Source organism: Ambystoma mexicanum, chromosome 6q (assembly GCF_040938575.1).
Source record: "Ambystoma mexicanum isolate Mex_15411 chromosome 6q, UKY_AmexF1_1, whole genome shotgun sequence".
NCBI classification, from domain to species: domain Eukaryota; kingdom Metazoa; phylum Chordata; class Amphibia; order Caudata; family Ambystomatidae; genus Ambystoma; species Ambystoma mexicanum.
Genome location: NC_090937.1, coordinates 646,383,591 through 646,402,661, shown reverse-complemented (window position 1 = coordinate 646,402,661; position 19,071 = coordinate 646,383,591). Strand labels below are relative to the sequence as shown.

The 19,071-nt window shown below is 44.4% G+C and overlaps 1 protein-coding gene across 1 annotated transcript in view; it reads left to right on the top strand.

The window, feature by feature from the left end:
• Positions 1–19,071, top strand: part of AFG2A (AFG2 AAA ATPase homolog A) — a 2,695,729-nt gene that overhangs the window by 369,922 nt on the left and 2,306,736 nt on the right. The window contains exons 5-6 of the mRNA XM_069631126.1: positions 7,014–7,646; positions 18,533–18,662. Coding sequence (XP_069487227.1) covers positions 7,014–7,646; positions 18,533–18,662 — 763 coding nt within the window. The remainder of the gene's footprint in view (positions 1–7,013; positions 7,647–18,532; positions 18,663–19,071) is intronic.

The window sequence follows — 19,071 nt, the reverse complement described above, 5'->3', positions numbered from 1 at the left end:
AAAAGGGAAGCATATTGGATTTTCTCTATGGACAGTACCAATGCAGGATTAAATGCGGACCACAAACTTTGTCATTTCCTTTAAATTATCCAAAAAATGTGTTTTCCTTTCCAAGCCAGTATCCACTTAATTATGTATATAAGGCACAAACTGTCTCTGTATAGGTTTATCTAAAAACATGTTTTTCTTTCAGTTGCTGGTATAGATACAACTATGCATAGGTAGGTACATCTGTCCTTAATATGATAGTCTGAAAACAAAAAGCTTTAAAATCAGCATTAAACTAAGGTAACCAGCAGGTATCTATCTTTTGTTGTTTCTCCTATCTAAAAGGTTTCCACTAACAATATTTAATCAAACTCTAACAATGCTTTACAAAGCATACCTCCTTATTTGACAAAGCAGAGAGATCTCGAAAGTCATTATTTATTTGTTGAGTTTAAGTAAGGGCATCTGAAAATACGATTGCGCACATCACGTGACTGAACGCACGAACATCGATCCCATTTGCTTTAGATGTGCTCCCAATTACATCTCGTTCAACAAGCATCAACACTTTAACTTGTTCAACCTTGAATCTTAAATCGAAACCTTTTTTTACATATTCATTAATGAATTAAACCAAATATAAAGGTAATCATTGCCACTTCAAAATGGCGTCCAAACGTGATCACGTTCATCACATGACTGTACTTATGACGTCACAACGGCGTATTACGTACTTAAATAGCGGCCATCTTAGATTACCTAATTGAGCAGATCCGAACATCGACTTGAATCCATCGCAATCGCAACAGTAGAGAAATCTAGCTAAGGAAACTAAGATGTAGATTGAAAGCTAAGGTTATCACCTTAAACATAGATAGTTCATTTTTTGAATTTGTATCCATTTTCATGGCTAAACTGAGTCTTTTTTTCTAATATTACATAGGGACTGCCCCACTTCGAACTAGAAGTAAATACTTCAGGTAGAGAAGACTTATCTACCTCAACACTACAGGAAACTTATCATTCAACAAAATACTTTTCAAACCACAAGAAAAAACACAAAACAGTAAGATTCTCTTTTGATATAACTAAACAACATTGTCTTCTTGAACAAATTTTTCTGCTCAAATGCGGAGGTTGCTTTTTGAGGCTTGAATACTATGTGTGAATGTGAAACAATATGAGGTTTTATTTAAGACATGAATGATGTTTATCATAGAAGGCATGTTTTTCTTTTTCCTTTTCAAATGATTGGTTTTGCTTCATCATTGAAATAATGAATATTGCATGAATTGTTTATACCATTTATAATAAGAATATTGTTAAAAGAAATTCTTTTCTTTTTTCACCTTTTTTTCTTTTTCACTATAGATTGAGAAAGATCACTGATCACTATATATATATATATATATATATATATATATATATATATATATATATATATATATGTTTACCTCCTGAAGAGCCACTGTATTTAAAGTGGTGAAACACGTGTAGAGGACAACTATTTTTTCATTTCTTACAGACTTTCTGCAACAATAAGATAAAATTAAACAATTATTGTGGAGCGCCTGTCAAGCAGTGTTTTGGAGTTTTTCTTTGGTACTTCGTTGCAAGCTCTCTGTAGTCTTGGGAGCTACCAAACACAGACATAGGCAGCACCAACTAAGATATAAAACCAATTAAACCTTACAAACTTCCAATTACTCGGCTGGGCCACTCCACACCAAGGCTGATTTTTCATAACCCTAAGAGAACAAAGACCAGAGCTGTGCACAGACCTAATGGGAGAGACTCACCAGAAATTAAAATTAACCAAACCGAAATACTACAAAAACGGGTGATTAGATAGACACCTTACTGGCAAATAGACAAGGGCCCATGAAGGTGGATAGAACAATAAGTGAAATCAGGAACGAGGTGGGGGTGAGTAGGACCTCCTCAGAGGAAATAGTACAATAATTTGGAGAGTACTATTGCAATTTATATAACATAGAAGGCACAGCTCTGGCTGAAGAGTTGGAAAATTATCTGCAAGACCTGTCCCTGAGGGCCTTCACATCTGCGGAAATGCAGGGCCTACAAGTGGAAATAGGAGTGGAAGAGGTTAAAGCAGCCATTAATCACATGAAATCTGGTAAGACTCGAGAAGACGGCTTCACCGCTGCCTTTTAAAAATCATTCAAAGGGCACCTTCCCCCCCTTCCTGGCGAATTTGTTTAAGGGTTGCAGACACCATCCCCAAATCCTTTTTCGAAGCAATGATAGTGGTTGTCCCCAAGGAGGTTACAGAACAGACAAAGTGTTCATCATACAGGCCTATTTCTCTGTTAAATCTTGATGCCAAGGCTTTCACAAGAATATTGGTGTTTAGACTCCAGAGAGTGCTTCCTGCTGTGATCCACCCAGACCAGGCAGGTTTTGTGGTAAATGGAGAAGGAGCAGATAATGTATGAAAATCCTTACACATGATGGCAACCCCAGTGTTGTGGCAAATGGGAGCAGTTGTCCAATCATTGGATGCTGAGGAGGCGTTCGATCAGGCGTGTTGGGAATTTCTGAGCAGGGTTTTAGACATGCTAGGTATGGGTCGTAAATGGAAGGGTCAGACAGAAGCTTTGTACTCGCACCTAAAGGCACCTTGGATTCCTTTGGCATATGCAGAGCTACGCAACAGGGTTGCCCCCTTTCTCCTCTGCTTTGTTTTAGTCATGGAACCATGGACAGCTAGCATCAGAGCAGACGCTAACATACAGGGAATAGAGGGCAAAGGCAGGAAATACAAACTTGGGTGCGGACGACATTTTTTTAAACATTAAGGACCCGCCATGTTCGCTTCCACACATAGAGGACTCCAGTAGAACATACGGAAGGTACTCAATAGTCAGTCAATTTCAAGAAATAAAATGCTTTTCTGGAACTCTATCACCCTCTTGTAGAGGAACATTATAAAAAAAACGCAACCCTTCAGAGGGAGGGGATTAGATCATTGGGGGCCTTTCTACCTAGGGTGCTGTGGGAACTCTTTGACAGAAATGACTTACCATTATGGGAAAAAGTGCCAGAGGATATAGCTAAATGGAGGAAACTGTCCATTTCATGTATGGCGAGATTAATCTCTATCAAAATGAATATTCTATTTCGTTTGCCCTTTTTATTTCAGATGCTTCCCGTCCGAGTAATACCAAAAACCCTGTTAGATTTCTTGTGGTCAAAGGCCAGGCACATGATAGTGTGCAAGACTTTATTCTGATCTAAAGAGTCGGCGGGAGTCTGATTCTTAGATTTCAGTCCTATTCCAGGGCTGCGCAACTGAGAGTGCTAGTGGACCACCTGGACGTGCACTCAACAAAGCAGTGGGTACACCTGGACAACGTGGTCCTGGGCCCTCTCTCAGTGAGCGAGTGGCTCTGGGCCACCCAATCAAAATCACTAGATGAGTCCTTAACGACCCGGTTTTGGCAGTATTGTGGGACATACTTTTGGAAAGGAATCATAATAGGTGGCTCACGTCCTGGCAGTCCCCCTTGAGCTGCGTATGGGTATCTACAATTGGGGACCTCATCCATGAAACTTTGTGGTTCCAAAGTTGGTGTGAGGTATGCTTAGAAAGGGCCGGGTAGATTTATGTGGGGGGAGAATACCTGTCCTATGAACTATTGGCAGGTGCGTTGGGGATCCACCATATACCAGCATTTCCCTGTATTCAGTTAAAGGGAGTTATATTTGACAGAAGGTCGGGGGAGATCCTACGCAGATACCTAATGCCTTCTAGAAGATTATATTGAAATAAAAGGATCAAAGGGTCTGCTTATACAGAGAATTATTATTTGAGGAGCTTTAGAGACCAGCTGAAAGTTAGAAAAATAATGGAGCAAGGATCTAGAAAGAGAAATCTCATTTGGAGAGTGGGCTCTGATTTGTCGTATGTCATACCAGTCCTCTATCTCTCTGCGATACAAACGGCAATCGATTAAGGTATTGCATCGATGGTACTATTCTCCACACCATCTTTCACGAATGCACCCAAGGGTAAGCTCAGTCTGCTGGAGATGCAGACAAATGGAGACCAACGTTTGTCATATAAATGTGGAGAGATGCAGAAATAAGCGAAGGCGGTTATCTTCGATCGGGGAATTGGAAGGGATACCACGTTCACTGCCTGTGTTACTCTTGCTTGTTCTAAGTCAGGGGGGAGGAGGAGACCACACTGAGTCATACGTGTAACATTTTAGTAGTGGCAAGAAGCTGTGTGGCGCAGCACTGGAAGAGGTTGATAACTTTTACAAGGAAGGAAGGTAGCCAAGGAATGGTTTGGCAAGGTGTGGGACATTTACATCATTGAGCATTTCACCTACTTACTTGATTAATTAAAATAGAACATTGAGGTGAAGTGGCTACTATTTCTGGAGAAATACAACACCTAGGATACCTGATCTTGTTACATTAACTCGTTCGTATAAGAGGTTTTAGGGGGTGAGTGAGGGAAGGGGTTACGGAAGTCACTGTGTTGTTGAAATGTGTTACGATGTGTCTTCACTGGACAACTGATGCATTGGCAGCACCCCTGTTATTCGTTTGTTTTGAAAAGGACAATACGTTTCTATTGAAGATGTCAGGATTGGTGGGGGTTGTTATAGTATTTCCTGAAATTTCAGGAGGACAACACTTCAGGAGGACAATGTGTTCTTCTTTCCTGGTTCATCCTCAGGGGTCCTTTTTCTTGCTTAACCTTAGCCTTTTTGTCACCATCTCTGTCTCCTAAACCAGGGTCCTCCACCCTTTCATTCTCTGCTGCTTCTGGGCCACTTGCTTCTTCTCTAGGTTCAGTGCCTCCACCCTTTCCTTCTCTTGTCAGGGCCTCTGCCCTTTCCTGCTCTGCATTCCCCTGGGGCATATACTTCATCTATTTCCATTGTCAAAGGCCTCCACCTTTTCTTCCTCTTCCCTTGTACTGAGTGTGGCTGCGTCTAGGTCTCTATTCTCTGCTTCAATCTCCTTCCTTTTCTCCATTTCTACTCGCTGGCTTTCCGTCTCCTCCGGTTTTATAATCTGTCTCCCCTATCTGATCCGGGTCTTACAACCGCTTCTCTTCTCCACTAAAATTCACCACTTCACTCCAGGTCTTACAAAATGCTCATCAATCTTCCCCAATCTCTGGTTCCTGCAATCTGTTCTTCCACTCCAGGTTTTACTGTTGGCCCAATGGTCTCTCTCCTCTTTGGGTCTTTCCTTATGCCTGTCCAGCAATTTCTCTCTTTGCTCCATTAATCTTCTTCCTCCTCTTTAACACCATACAATGTCCCTCCATACTTCTCATAGTAGCTGGCCTTACACAGTGCTTGAACTGCCTAGCTTTTCACTGATTGATCAGAGGGGCCTCCTTCCTGCTCTGGTCATGCTCCATGGCAGGGATGTTTTGTAGTCCTAAATGCATGGGGAAAGCCTTTAAATAGGAAAGCCACCATATTGGGTCTCACCTTAATCTGTGTTTGTTGCTGGCTTGGAAGGAGCAGTTGGTTTGTCCCCCTGTATCCAGCTGGAAAATTGCCATTCTCTGAATTTTATTTTGGTGACCTCCTGTGCCAAACAGCTTAGGGTGTGTCTTGAACATTACTTCTGTGGGGTGAGGTGAAAAAACGTTCTCCTTTGGTGCAATGCTGGTATCCTTTCCCTTTTCACTTGCTTTTAATAGAGGGAGTGGCTTCAGGTGATTCTTTCTCCCTTGTACTGGCAATTGTGTGGATGACATGAGTTCCCTTCTCCCCAGTGTTCCTTGTTGTGTGGGAAGAAATTGGAGCGCTATCTTTTATTCATTAACGTTAGGGGTGAGGACTGGACTTCCTGCTATCACTGTGCATATTGAATGGACACAGGGTCTATGTTCCCAACAACTGCCTCCTCTGGGGGATGGAACACACTTTCATGGGTTACCTTAGTCTTCCGCCAATATATTCTGAGTTCCAAATCTGTAAGCGTGTTTTGCTAGTGTACTCTGGGTTTTCCTCTTTTGGGAAAAGGAGATTATGGGCGATGTAGTCCTTTTCTGGCTAATTTGCTAACCTAGTTTGTCCCATTGTCATGTTTTCCAGCCTTCTTCCTGGCCTAGGTGACCCGACTGTGTCTTCTGTATGCTTCATCCCCTCCTACGTCTGTAATTCGACTTCCTGGATCCAGTCTGGGTTTTCTTTTTGTTCAAGAGGAGAATTATTGGATACATAGTTTATTCTGGTTTGTTTTCCAAAAGGTATTGGTAAATGCTCAGCGATATATTGTCACTGCCTGCAGCTGCTGTTGTGGACCTGAGAATACCATACCCTGGTCGATGTGGAAAAGTCCTTGTGGTCCATGACTTCGCCATCGTATCCATAACTAATCATTCACTTTACGCACCTATCGTCGCCACAAACGCCCTATCTGTGTCCCTCCAAGAAGTTATCATGTGGGATGCTTATAATTTTCAATACACACCTGTAAATGACTTTGGGATAAAAAATTGAAAAAGTCCCTTTTTTCTAATTCACTGACTTTATTAATCTATTCTATTTACTAGAATGAAATGATGCACATTGTTAAAAGGAGCAGATAGAGAAAGTATCACCAGGCATGCTTTACCCCTCTCTGCCAAGAATATAGTTGCATCTTAACATTGAGCAGAGGACTCTCTTCCTTTTAGTCCTTCTCACATACTTCCCCCATGTAGAACAGCGCACCTCTTCACTCCTTCAGTTGGATATTCCTGAAGTGTTTTTGTGGGGCCTTCTCCGCTCATGTCCTTGTCCAACCTTCTGTGGTAGTGTCCAATCTTAGTTATGACTAATACCCCCTTTTATACTTCTCTCTATAATTTTGTGGCCTGTATCGCAAACCTCCCTCCGAAGTTCTTGTTGCAAAGCAGCTAGTCTGCCAACAGTGGCAGAATGGCCTCTATAAAACATTGCATAAGTGCCCAAAACTTGGTCAAAGTAAAATTGTTTTAAGAAAAGCAATATTTAAACATATCTTTTTAATGTTTCCCTTTGCAGATGGAAAGATAGTTTTGCTGAGCAGCCAATTAAATTTGACTTTCTATGGCAAAACATGCAACCTAACTGTGACCCGGGTGACAGGAACAGATGATACCATTATGGAAATGCCCTGCAATGATGCTGCCAGTGAAACCCAAGAGATGGCACCTGAAAGGTCTGACATGGAGCTCAGCTCACTCGACCTGTCCTTGCAGATGGATCAATTGGAACTGGGTGACAACCAGAAAATAAGACCAACCAGCACCCCGACCAAGTCAGTTGAACACAGCTTGTGTGAGGCCTCAAGTACACCTATCCGAGAGGTGGAACACATTGAAGTTAAAGCAATCGCAGAGTCAAATCAGAGTGCAGACCATAAGCCAAATAATGAGACTGCTCAGCAAACGACTATTAATGAGACAATATTGCAGCCTGGCAAAACTGGAGAAAAACGCAATACTGATACATTTTACAGCATCTGCACTACGACCAGAGTTAGGTTCACAGGAGCAAAGAGCACTGACAAAAACGAAAGGGAGAACACTGGCAAAATTACCTACGATATGATTGGGGGTCTGAGCAACCAGCTGCAGGCAATCCGAGAAACTATTGAAATACCCTTGAAGCAACCAGAGCTGTTTGAGAGTTTTGGTAAGCTAATAATGTTTATTTTTTCTATGCGATTTGTCAATATGCATAACTTTGTATAGGATCTTGCTCTTAATCGATTTTGCCACACAGTCTACTTGTGTCAAGCTAATGAACGCAGCTATATCGGAAATACTTGGGTTCAAGCAGTTACAGTACTCAAAGAAACCATGGAAAGTAAGATATGCAAGTCTCTCCTAGGTGTTCCACAAATCTATTAAAGTACAAACTGTTATGGATCCAAAAAATACTTAGATTGTATGGGTCAGGCAGGCACAAATTAAGGACAGCTCTTTCAGATGTCTCGATTCATTTCTTCAATGTGTCAGGGCTCCCAATAAGATAATGGTGTGAGGGTGTTTTGCTCCCTACTTTTGGAAATTGGTAAGAAAATACTTTCTTCAGATAGCAAAAGAGGAGTACTCACTGTCAACTGGGAAGTGTTTAGTAAAGTAAAATATATTTTAATTATAACATGGGTATTTTTCTTGCAATCAATACTTTGTGCATGTATACTTATATGTGAAAAGATGTTATAGGCTCTTCAGTTTAGCTAACACAATGGTAGATGCCCTTTTTGTGGCATGTACTACTGAGGCTTGTGGTCTGAAAACATTAATACAGCAGTGAAGGCGATAAGGCGTGAACACCTGTTCATCTGTTAACTGTTCTTTTTGTTGCAAGTATTTGCCCAATTTCAGGGAGTAAAACAGACATGCACGCTGTTCATATGGAGGCTGTTGTCTGATGTCTATTTCTAGTTTTAAATGCATTAAATGATGTTTTTATGCAAAGCACAACACTGTTCCTCATGTACTATACAAATTGACCACTTTAATTACTCCATTCATTAGTTCAGTTGCTCCCAAATCGCTGTGCTTTTGTTAAATTCCTTGTGTCCGTACTCACCTGGATAATCCCTCACCCATCAGCAGTTTCAAGATGTTTGTTCTCTCTATTCATATCACTTTCATTTGTGTCTTAAGATTTCACCTGCTCCTTTTACTACATTGTAAACCTCCAACTTCTGAACGTGTACTCTCCCTTCACTCTCTTCCTGTACAGTTGACCCTGTGCTTCTCTTCTTGACTTAAATTACCTTTCTCTCATCTATCCTTAATCCAATCAGAGGCGGGTATGTCCAGGCATGTGTGTCTGACTGTTCATACACTTTGGATACAGCTCCCATTCCTGCACATCGGTGGATGTCTTGGCCACAGGACAGCATACCAGAAATTACACTGGGCTATATACAAAAGGGGGTGGGGGAGTTCCGGTACACATTTATAGACATATGCTCTGCTCCACAAACCTCCATGTGTGCCTTCCTCCCATCAGGACAGGGGTCCGCCTGTCACATGATCCGTCCCCATGCATGGGCGGAGGTCCAGGCAATTCCAGATTCCTGTGTGCATTCAGAGTACCCTACATCAGCCTTAAAGTTGGTACCTAATCTAGATCCCGCCCTGTGCTGGCTATCTGGCCTATGCTGGGGATTTCTCTGATAATTTTAAGAGCCACCTTCATGACTGCTTTGCATGTGGCTCTGATACTTTTGGCATACTTCCAGAATCTCTGGCTTTTTCAGCAGCCTCCATGGATGCACAGCTGCTAGGATCTTCCATCAAACTCATGACTTTGCAAGCACAGAAGGGCTACGTTACAAACTCCATAATGCAGATCCCCCTCTTCCTGCTCAGGCCTACGTAGTCTCTATGGAATTGATTCCAGAACTGCGTCATCCTCCCCACCATCAGCAAACTACTATGGGTGCCAAACTGTCAAATGCTCTTATTACCATCTCCCAGTCTTAAAACCTCAAATGAAGTATCTTTGGTGTGTATCTGCATGTTTAGCGCGTCAGGTAAGATTTTAAGGGGTGGGGGGTATTTGACTTGATATTTTTTGCAGTAGGTAGTAAAATGATTTTTCAGGAAGGAAAAGATAATTGTCCCAATTGGGGTACTTGTTGATTGAAAATATATATAACTCTTAAACCGATACATTTTTGTGATCCATACTACACACCTAGTAATAACAGTAACAATACAAACTTTAATTTTCAACAAAGTATCTATTCAGATGGGGGGATACAGTTTGACACCAAGCTGAAAAGGATGTGAACTACTGTGGTTAAGCTTATGTATCCATCCCTCTTTCGATCCTGAATAGCCGACATTTAAGCTCTGCATGAGATTCCTGAGTGGTCTAAGGGGATCCATACAATCCTGGGTACCTTCCGAAGCTTGAATTAATCAAGTTGCTGCAGCAGTGCTCGACTGCTTCAACGCTCATATAAGGCAGTCCTAAGAGAATGTCACTGTCTTCGCAGAGCTAACTAGTCTGGAACCTTCGGAAAGAAGAGTGGGGTTGCATTGACACTGATTGCCAGCAGCATGTCAGAGTCCCATGGTGATACAGTGCACTGATGGGTCCACCATTGCAAAACAGAGACACCGAGGTAATGTAGCACCAGGCTGCAGGGGCAGTTCTACACCTCCAATTTCACTCTGATTTCAGCTGAACCTTATGATCTGCTGAGTGTTGGACCACACCGGAGCAGTGAGCAGCTGGGACCTTGGAGAATCAAATGGTGGTCGGTGTCTGAAAACCAGATGGACCATGATGAGATCAGGTGTTTGGGCCTGGGGCAGTATTAGAAAGGTGGCTAACTCCCATTTTGGCCTAGGAGTACTGTATGAGGGCAAGCTTCATCGATAGTGATACCTTCATCCCTTCCTCCCTGTGTACTCTGGAGTAGACGACGGTAGTGTTCACACTCCTCGCAGGGTGAGTGTGTGGAATGAGGTGGCACAAGTTTGTAGTGGGACATATTGGGTGACCCTATCATACCAGTGGTGAAGTGTGGTAGCACAGAGGTGTGCAGCTGCCCACAATAATCCCCCGCCTTATGTGATTTTCTTGGGTTTTCATATACCAGCTGCTTGATAGTTAATGTTTATTTGTTGTTCATCCCTTCAAGCTATGTGCTGATTACTTAATTCTGTGGCTGCAAGTCCAGCTCCTGTATTGGTGCCAAGACCTGTTTGACAACTTGGTTATGGTGGTCAATATTGGTTGTGTTCTGAGCTGTTTGACAACTTGGTTATGGTGGTCAATATTGGTTGTGTCCTGAGCTGTGGGAACAGGATGGCGGAGGGCAAGGTTTCAGGAGGGAGACTACGAGTCAGGCTGAACTGCTTTATGCTATCTAGATCATCTGAGGTGATGTGTTCATGTTGAGGTAATGCAGACCCAGTACCCACCTACGAGATCCTACAGACGATTCCAGCAGTTCAAAACAGTACTCGAACAGAAAAAAGAATTGGTGTAGATGTCTCTTTGAACTGGCAGGATCTGCAGTGGCTAGTCGGGAGAGTGCCTGTGACTGATCTCAACAACTCAGTTAAGTCACTGAAGACTCAAATTAATGGTATTTTGTTAGGTGCCAATGTGCTTTACAATAACATTGAGGATGCCGGAGGTCGTTTCCACTGCTGCATTACTGGGGTGGTTGGTCTACCAGAGAGTGATTAAGGGATGATCTGGCTCAGCTCTCAGAAAAATTCCCCCTGAAGGCAACGGGACTGACTAGATTATCGCTGGTAAAAGCCCTAATGTTTTTCGATCTTGTGGAGGCGGAAAAAGGGCAGCCTTCTTTGGGGCTTCTAGGGTTCATTCAGCCTTTAGAGGTTGATTGAGCCTCCATTAATAGTTTGCTGATTGGCTATAGGGTTGGAACGTTTGGAATGTTTGTATAGTAGCAATTTTTACTTGCTTTAAGTAGTAGTAATTTTAAAACTTGTGTCTGCTATGTTGAGTTCTTACTTATAAAAATGTTGACAGTACACAGCATTTGGATGGCAATATGGCTACCTACATATTTATAATTTGTCATTTGATAGGTATGTGTAGTCCTTTCAGTAAAAAATATAAAAGTTTATTATTAACTATGTAAAAAATCTATTTATTGTATTTTGACGTCTCTTTTTGTGCAAAAATGTTTCCTTGCTGCCCTGAAGTGGTGCTAATGGTGGTTTACTTTTAGAGTACGGAGAGGTGGGCATCAGTATCTCAGGGGTTGGGGGGGGGGGGGCAGGCGAACTTGATCTCATTATATGCGGATGACCTGCTCCTGTACCTGAAGTACCCGGAGGAGAATATGCGTTGGACGTGTTGGACACGGTAGGCCGCACTGTCGGGTATAACCGTCAACCCCCAGAAATCGAGCCTGTATCCTCTAGGAGAGTATGTTGGGAAGCCCATGCACAAACTGCCGGTGCTACCAATTAAGTGGGAATTAGAAGCGTTCAGGTACTTGGAGGTGGACATATACCATGACCCTAGCACAGAACATATACATAATACAGAGATGGCGGTTAGCAAGATAGAAAACTGTACATCATTCTGGAATAGGTTACCATTGACCATGATGGGACGCGCAGCGTTATTGAAGATGGTGGTGCTGCCAAGACTCCTTCATTACTTTGCAAACATTCCATACGCGATACCTAAAAAGTTCTTTAGGAAACTACACAGCATTTGCAGGAATTTCATATGGCACAATTCAAGGTGCAGAGTGGCCCTGTCGAAGCTCCAGAAACCATATGAACAAGGGGGAATAAAACTGTCCAATCTTGAGGTATATTTTGTGGTTAGCCAACTGCAATTTGTGGCCAAATGGCTGTCAGATGGACAGACACCTGAATCAAGGTTATTACGAGCAGAAAGTGCTCCGTTCTTTTTGAACAAAGTTATATAGTTATATGGCTACCGGATTCACACACAACAACTTGAGCACATTCTGTTGCGTCTAGGGCGCATAATGTGGCGTAGGGCTTGTCTTTTGATGGTGAACACAACACTGTATTCCCCGCAGATCCCGCTAGTGGTGTTAGAAGGGATAGACAAACAGATGAGACTCAACGTGAGGAAGAGTTGGGAACCCATGGGGGTAGCGACGGTGGGAGATGTGCTACAGGAGGGGAGGCCCAAGGAGTTTTAGGATTTGATACAAGACACAGGGGTACACAGGGGAACAACACATTACGTATTCCCGAATCTTGGGGAGCCTAAGACACATATGGCCAGAGACCGAGAAGTCCTTAAAGCCAAATGAGATTATAGAGACATTTTATGATGTTTCTGAAGGAGGACACAAGGTTTCACAGATATGAGCTATTGAGGTCCATGGTGGGAAAGGAAGTAGGACAGATGAGGCTGAAGTGGGAAGCAGACTTACAGGAGCCAGTGTCGGACGAGATGTGGAGTAGGGCTCTAATGTACCACAAAAAAGTGTTGAGGAATGCACGACTACAACAGATCCTATTATACATGACACACAGAGCGTATATGACCCCGAACAAAATAGCCAAATTCAACCAAGCAGAAATAAAAGCATGCCCGAAAGAGTAGGGAGATAAATGCAGATTTGGTGCACATGTTCTGGACGTGCGTAGAGATTGGCAGAGTTTAGGGGGAGGTAGCTCAAACATTGGCAAAAGCAGAGATTACTCTGGATGTGAGATCCCCCATGGCTTGTCTGCTAGGGGGTTTCCAAAGACCGAAACGGGCTAGACATATGGGCTGGAAAGCGCAAACGAGAACAGCAGTACAGACGTGGTGGAGAGACTTGTTAAAATGGGCTACTGTGGAGACAGACGTGTGGCAGGAAGCGATGCATAGGAACACACACCAGGGGGTGGGGGGTGGAGGCATGGAGACAATAGCGGATCTGGTCATCACAGAACGGGGTACCCAGACATTAGAAGAAACTCTTTGATAGAGGATACAGCAGCCAGTCAGGTTGTGGAAGCATGAAGAAGGGTAATGGAATAGGAGGTGCATTTTAGGCCTAGGATGCGGTTGGGGCAGTTGAGGGGAGGGGAGAAGCAATCATATAGTTTGCTGTGAATTGTTTGTAATGATTGAAAAGTCTGCAAGCTGGTATGGTTATGTTTAAAAATCAATAAAACTTGTTTTAAAAAAGAAACCTGTTCGATTTTGTCACAAATGGCCTTACAATTTCCCAGACTCCAAGGTGTAGTTTAGGGTTTTTATTGAAAACAAAATAAGGGGTTTAGACTTGTAACCAATTGAGCCAGTGTTGGGGTACACTAGTGGGTGTCCCTCTCTTGTCTTCCCATGGGCTCCCACCTCCCTAGCCCTGTGTTGTATATTAGTGCACCTGGCCTGCGTCTGCTTGAGTGCATGAGCAGTGAGATAGTGCCATTTAGAAGGTAGAATCTGGGAACCTCTGGGCAATGACCATTGGGAACTTCAGGATGGGAGATGCAACTAGAAGGATGCATTCACCCTGCTCTGTAACCTGCAATCAGACCTTGCAAATAATACCACTAGACGTGCAGGGTGAGTTCCTTAGTTTACATATTCAGCATAAGAGAAATCCACTTGCCCCAAGGTGACTGGTGACAAAATATTTACAAGGGATTTTTGTAAAATGGTGCATGTCTCCATAAACAGACTTCATATTTGGTGCAATGCTGTGGAGCATGCACAGTGAAACTTGTATTTGCCATTTACTGCAAAGTGTGTTTGCAGTAAATGAAAAATACATTTCTAACATCCCCATACTTGCCAGCAAGATCGAGTATCATGCAAATAGTACTTGCCCTTCATAAAAACTATTCACCAATGCTAGTGGGCTAGTAGATCTTGCAAGCCCTAGTAACCAATAAAGCGACTTTCCTTTGTCCCTACCTTAGTAGGTATGGTTCATGCACTCTCCTTCCTTCTCCCTTTTCACTCTTCACCTTGTCCCTGGCACTCAACCCACCACTCACTCACAGCCACAATCTCACTATCTGGTAGCACAATCTCACTAACAACGCCTCACCTTTGAACAATCTCTGCCACAAACTCCTGAACACTCCACTCCTCTCTCCGTCCTCCACCTGCTGTCTTGGTCCACCTCCTCTCCTCCGCATCCGCACATTTTCACTGTTCTTTTCTTGGGACAGCCTTTTATACTCCTCTGATCCTTTCCTTTCCCCTACCCTCCATTTATCTGGCAACTCACCCGACCCTTTGGGTCAATCTATGGCTGTTCTTTACCCCAAAAGTTGGTGTTTATAATCTGCTTTACCACCCACCCCCTTCTCTTGCACACCATTTGGATCCGGTTTTGGGCTTCGGATAATGCAGTCTTCGTTCTGCCACCTTCAAACACCCCTGTGAGCATAGTTGATTCGGCACAGCGTGCAGCTCTTTGAACGTGGATGCTTCTGAGACTTCATGCGGACCACCGGCTTCTTTCCTCAGGCTGCGGTGGTCTGTGGTGGAGGTTGGGCACTCTGGTATTGGTATTTCTGAATTGAGACAAAAACACTTGGGCCAGCATCGACACAGCAAAGTATGACGTGATTGACAATGGCACCATATTCATTCCCCAAGGCACATGCAGTGGTTGGGGGTGGCAGAGATTGTGTCCCTCCCAACTCCTTCACCCCAGGTCTGGCACTGGTAAAGACGCAGGTAAGCCTCCTGTCCCACGCTGGGTGGGGTCCCTGTTCCGCTTGATAGGCTCAAGCATCTACGCCGTCACACTGTGTAGCCTAATTGTGCTTTAGTAAATGTTATCCAAATCCTTTGATGGAAAGTTGCTGTAATAATGGAAATAAGCATAATATGAACTTGATAGTATAGAGAGAAAGGAAAGGATTAGAGCTGCCTGTTTGTTTTTCCCATAGTGTCAAATTAAGGTTATTTTTGTATACTATATCCTTGAAGCTAATAATGTCTAATACAATATTAGCACATATTTTAGAAAGTTGGCTGCTCTTCAACCTGTTAGGATGTATGTATTCCGGTCACGGAATTCTAGAGGCGTCTGACTATCTGCTTCTCAGTGGGCGGTCACAACCAAGGTTTCCTGCTGCAGTCCCCTCTGCTTCCCTCTCCTCCGCCTGTCCCCCATAATCCCCACTCTGCTCTTCCAGTCCACTTGCTTTACAGCTCCTGCCCTGTAGGATCTGCAGACAGTGCCCTGCCGCTGCCGCCATGCCACTTCTGTTGTCCAGCCAGTCTCTAGCGCCCCCCCCTGTTGGTTCCTCCTATGCACTGATTCCAGCCTCACCTTCCCATTCTTTCCTCTGTGTGCAGTGCCATGTCTCGGTGACAACACAGTAACGCTCACCAGCCTTTCACCCGGTATGCCTTTTTTTTCTTTTTTATTCTCCCTAACGGCAAGAAATCTAGCCTGCTACCACCTTCCATGTGTGCTAACTGTCTTAGGGATTTATGGTCATGAGGTGCCGTTAAGCTCTAGTGACCCTTTGTGATGATGTCCCCTTTAAGTTTACAAGTCATGACCGACTTCTAATAAAGAAGCTCCCGCCGGCACCTGTGGGCAGTACGGTGGCAGACTCCATGAAAGCCAGGGGACGCGCCGAGCAAAGCGAGGCCTGGGTGGACGCTGCCATAGCGGTATTATCCAAATTGACCGAATACAGTTGACCGAATGACCTAATTGGTCGAATTTTAATGGGCCTAATTAACCTTTTTCACAATTGACCTTTTTTTTTAAAATATATATAGTGGGTTGGTTTTGTATTATAAATAATACAAGGGGTTTGGGTGGTGGGTTGCAGGGGGTTTCCCCCACATATATGTACTAATTGACCTTTAAAATTCGGCAATCGTGCAAAAGGTCAAATGTCATTCAGACAATTGTAACTCGGTCAATTCGTATACAACCGCCATAGCTGCATCACCCAGCAGGCCCTGTGAGGCCGCTTCTTCCTCCTCTTCCCTGTTTACTGGTAGGAGATGGGGAACCCCCCATACTGGCCGATGCCAGGAGAACGGAAATGGGTGGGGGGCGGGGTGGACCCCAAGGTGAGAAAAGGGCAGGATAGGGAAGGAAAGTTGGCTCATCCCAAAAAAAGATGCTTTATAAGCACGGAACCCACAGGCAAACGCCCTCTTTTTTTCCAGGACTGGCTGATTTACCGCCCGCCCAGCAAACGCTAATATAAAAAAGTGAAGCGTTTAATGTATCGTGATTGTCTAATCTACAGGAGAACCATCGCAGTAGAGGTACACGGCGCAATCCAAGCTGGTAGGGCTGTCACAAACCACAAGGGACTGTGTAGTTACTGAATGTTGCCGACGGCGGAGGAGTTGACTCCAGAGGCCACAGGGAAAGTGGGGGAGGGGGCGCAGTTGGGTTGAAGGGGGGCAGAAATGGGGAAGGATTCGGAAATGGCAGGGACAGGGCAACAGGCGGAAGGGGCTGGCAGGCAACAAGGTAACAGGGCGCTGGGGAATCCTGTTAGTCAGAGAAAGGGGGAGAGGGCCAAAGGTACGTAGAAGCAGCGCAACAACTTGGGGAGTTAGTAGAGGACTAGTAGGCGGTTACCAAGGGTCGAGCAAAGTGTGAGGAGAGTGGGGGAGAGCAAATAAACCAAGAGAGGCAGGAGGAGACCAAAAGGAAGGAACATAAGAGACAGAGGAGAGGTCCAGAGACCTGGGAATGCAAGGAAAACATATGAGAAGATAACTGGCCCAGGGAACGAGGTGGGGGAAGCAACTCCATCATGGTGTCACCAACCTAGGGGGAAGAGGACAAGTCACTGGGGAAACGGGAAGGGGACAAGGGCAACAGGGGAATGAGGAAAGGAAACCAAAATGGGCATATAGAGGGTAAGTCACCTAAGCAACAGGGAATGGTTTAGAAGGCCAGGAGACCGGGGAAAAGAGGCAGAGGTTAAGGCACCAGGGGATTGGGTAGGAAGCGAGAGAGTGCTAGAACCGCGGGGCAAGGAATCTGGTAGGGACATGGAAACTGGGGGTCGGGGACCAAGGGGTTGGGTGAATGAAAGGTTAAGAGTGCTTGGCACCTGGCCAACAGGGGAGCATGGGAAGGGTCAGGCGACCGGGGAAAAGAAATGCTTAATGATCCTGCACCTGGGAAAAGTAGTAAAGTGGAAGTGGCTACCTGAAAAGCAGTTGATCAAAGTGGGGAGTGTTCGAAAGTCAGTAAAGTGTACAGTAAAGTGTAAGGGCGTCAGCTCCGAATGAAACCGGATCTGCTCGGCCAAGTTGGAAAAGTGTTAGGTCTTTTCAGCTCAGAGCAAAATCCTGATGCTGCATTGCCAAAGCGGCACACCTGTAAGCTACCTCCTGCCTAATAAAGCAACTGGGGCCTGCCCACCCACAATGAGAGTCTGTATGTTATTTCAAGGGGGTGGGCGGGCACGAGGGACAGGTTGCTAGAGGAATGCAGGGGAGGGATCTAGAGTGTGTGGAAACTGAGCATACAACATACAAGGCACAGGGGCCTAGTGTGGGCTGTTGCGGCTATGGCACTTCTGCGTCCGGCTCATTTGTTGCAAGCAACGTTGTGTGCTCAGGGCTGTGTCTGATCTGGGTGACCCCAGCAATACCATTAGCCTTTGTGCTCACAGCAACCTCACTTCCTGCTGTGTCCACAGCAGCGATCCAGCAAGTCTGGCTGCCCCCGGCAACTGTTCCAGCCGTGTGACCATGGAAACACAATTGTATTCTGCATGCACGCATCACTGATCAGGTTGGCCCGTGGCACCACGGAGCCGACCTACAACAACCCTCACTTCACTCAGAACCATTAAGTGGAGCTTCCAAGCACCACTGGCTTGAACCCTACAACCCCCTTCTGGCCTCACCACCACCCCGCAGGCACAAAGGCTGACATATGCAGCTTCTTGTCAATCAAGCTGTAATGGAGAGGTTAAGAAGTCAGCAATGTTATAACGCACTGACAATTGGCTAACAGTTTTGCTCACAAATATCCATATTTTCTTGTTGTTGTACAAATGTGCGTCAATCACTGTGCTGCTCTATCAAAACTATCAGAAATGACAAGAGAATTCCTTTTTGTTTCTTTAAAGGTATTCCTCCTCCTCGAGGTATTTTGCTGTATGGCCCTCCTGGCACTGGAAAGACCCTGATTGCCAGAGCTGTTGCTCATGAAGTTGGTGCACATGTTTCAGTAATAAATGGGGCAGAAATATTGAGCAAGTAAGTTATATTTAAATGTTTATTAAACCCAGAGAGGTGACAGTTCAGTGCATATTTTTAGGATTATGCAGTTTTCATCTTTATGCATGCAGCTCAGGAATTGAAAGAAAGATCTGATTTGCGGGAGCTAAAAGCTGCTCCTCGCTATCAGGCATCGCCTAGTATGCAGGAGCTATCCCCTGGGGAACAAGGAGATAGTTCATAGTGTGCAACAATTCCATCATCCACATGAGACGCAAACTGACATTTTGTCCATTATGTGTGGCCCATTCTGCTTTAAGTTTCAACAGAATAGGTCCTAATGCTCGTTTATACTCATTGCCAAACATGCAGAACTCATTTCACGTAGATATGTTTGTATGACGCATATTGACCTGGGAAGTCAAAGGTAGCACCTGGTAACTGTTGT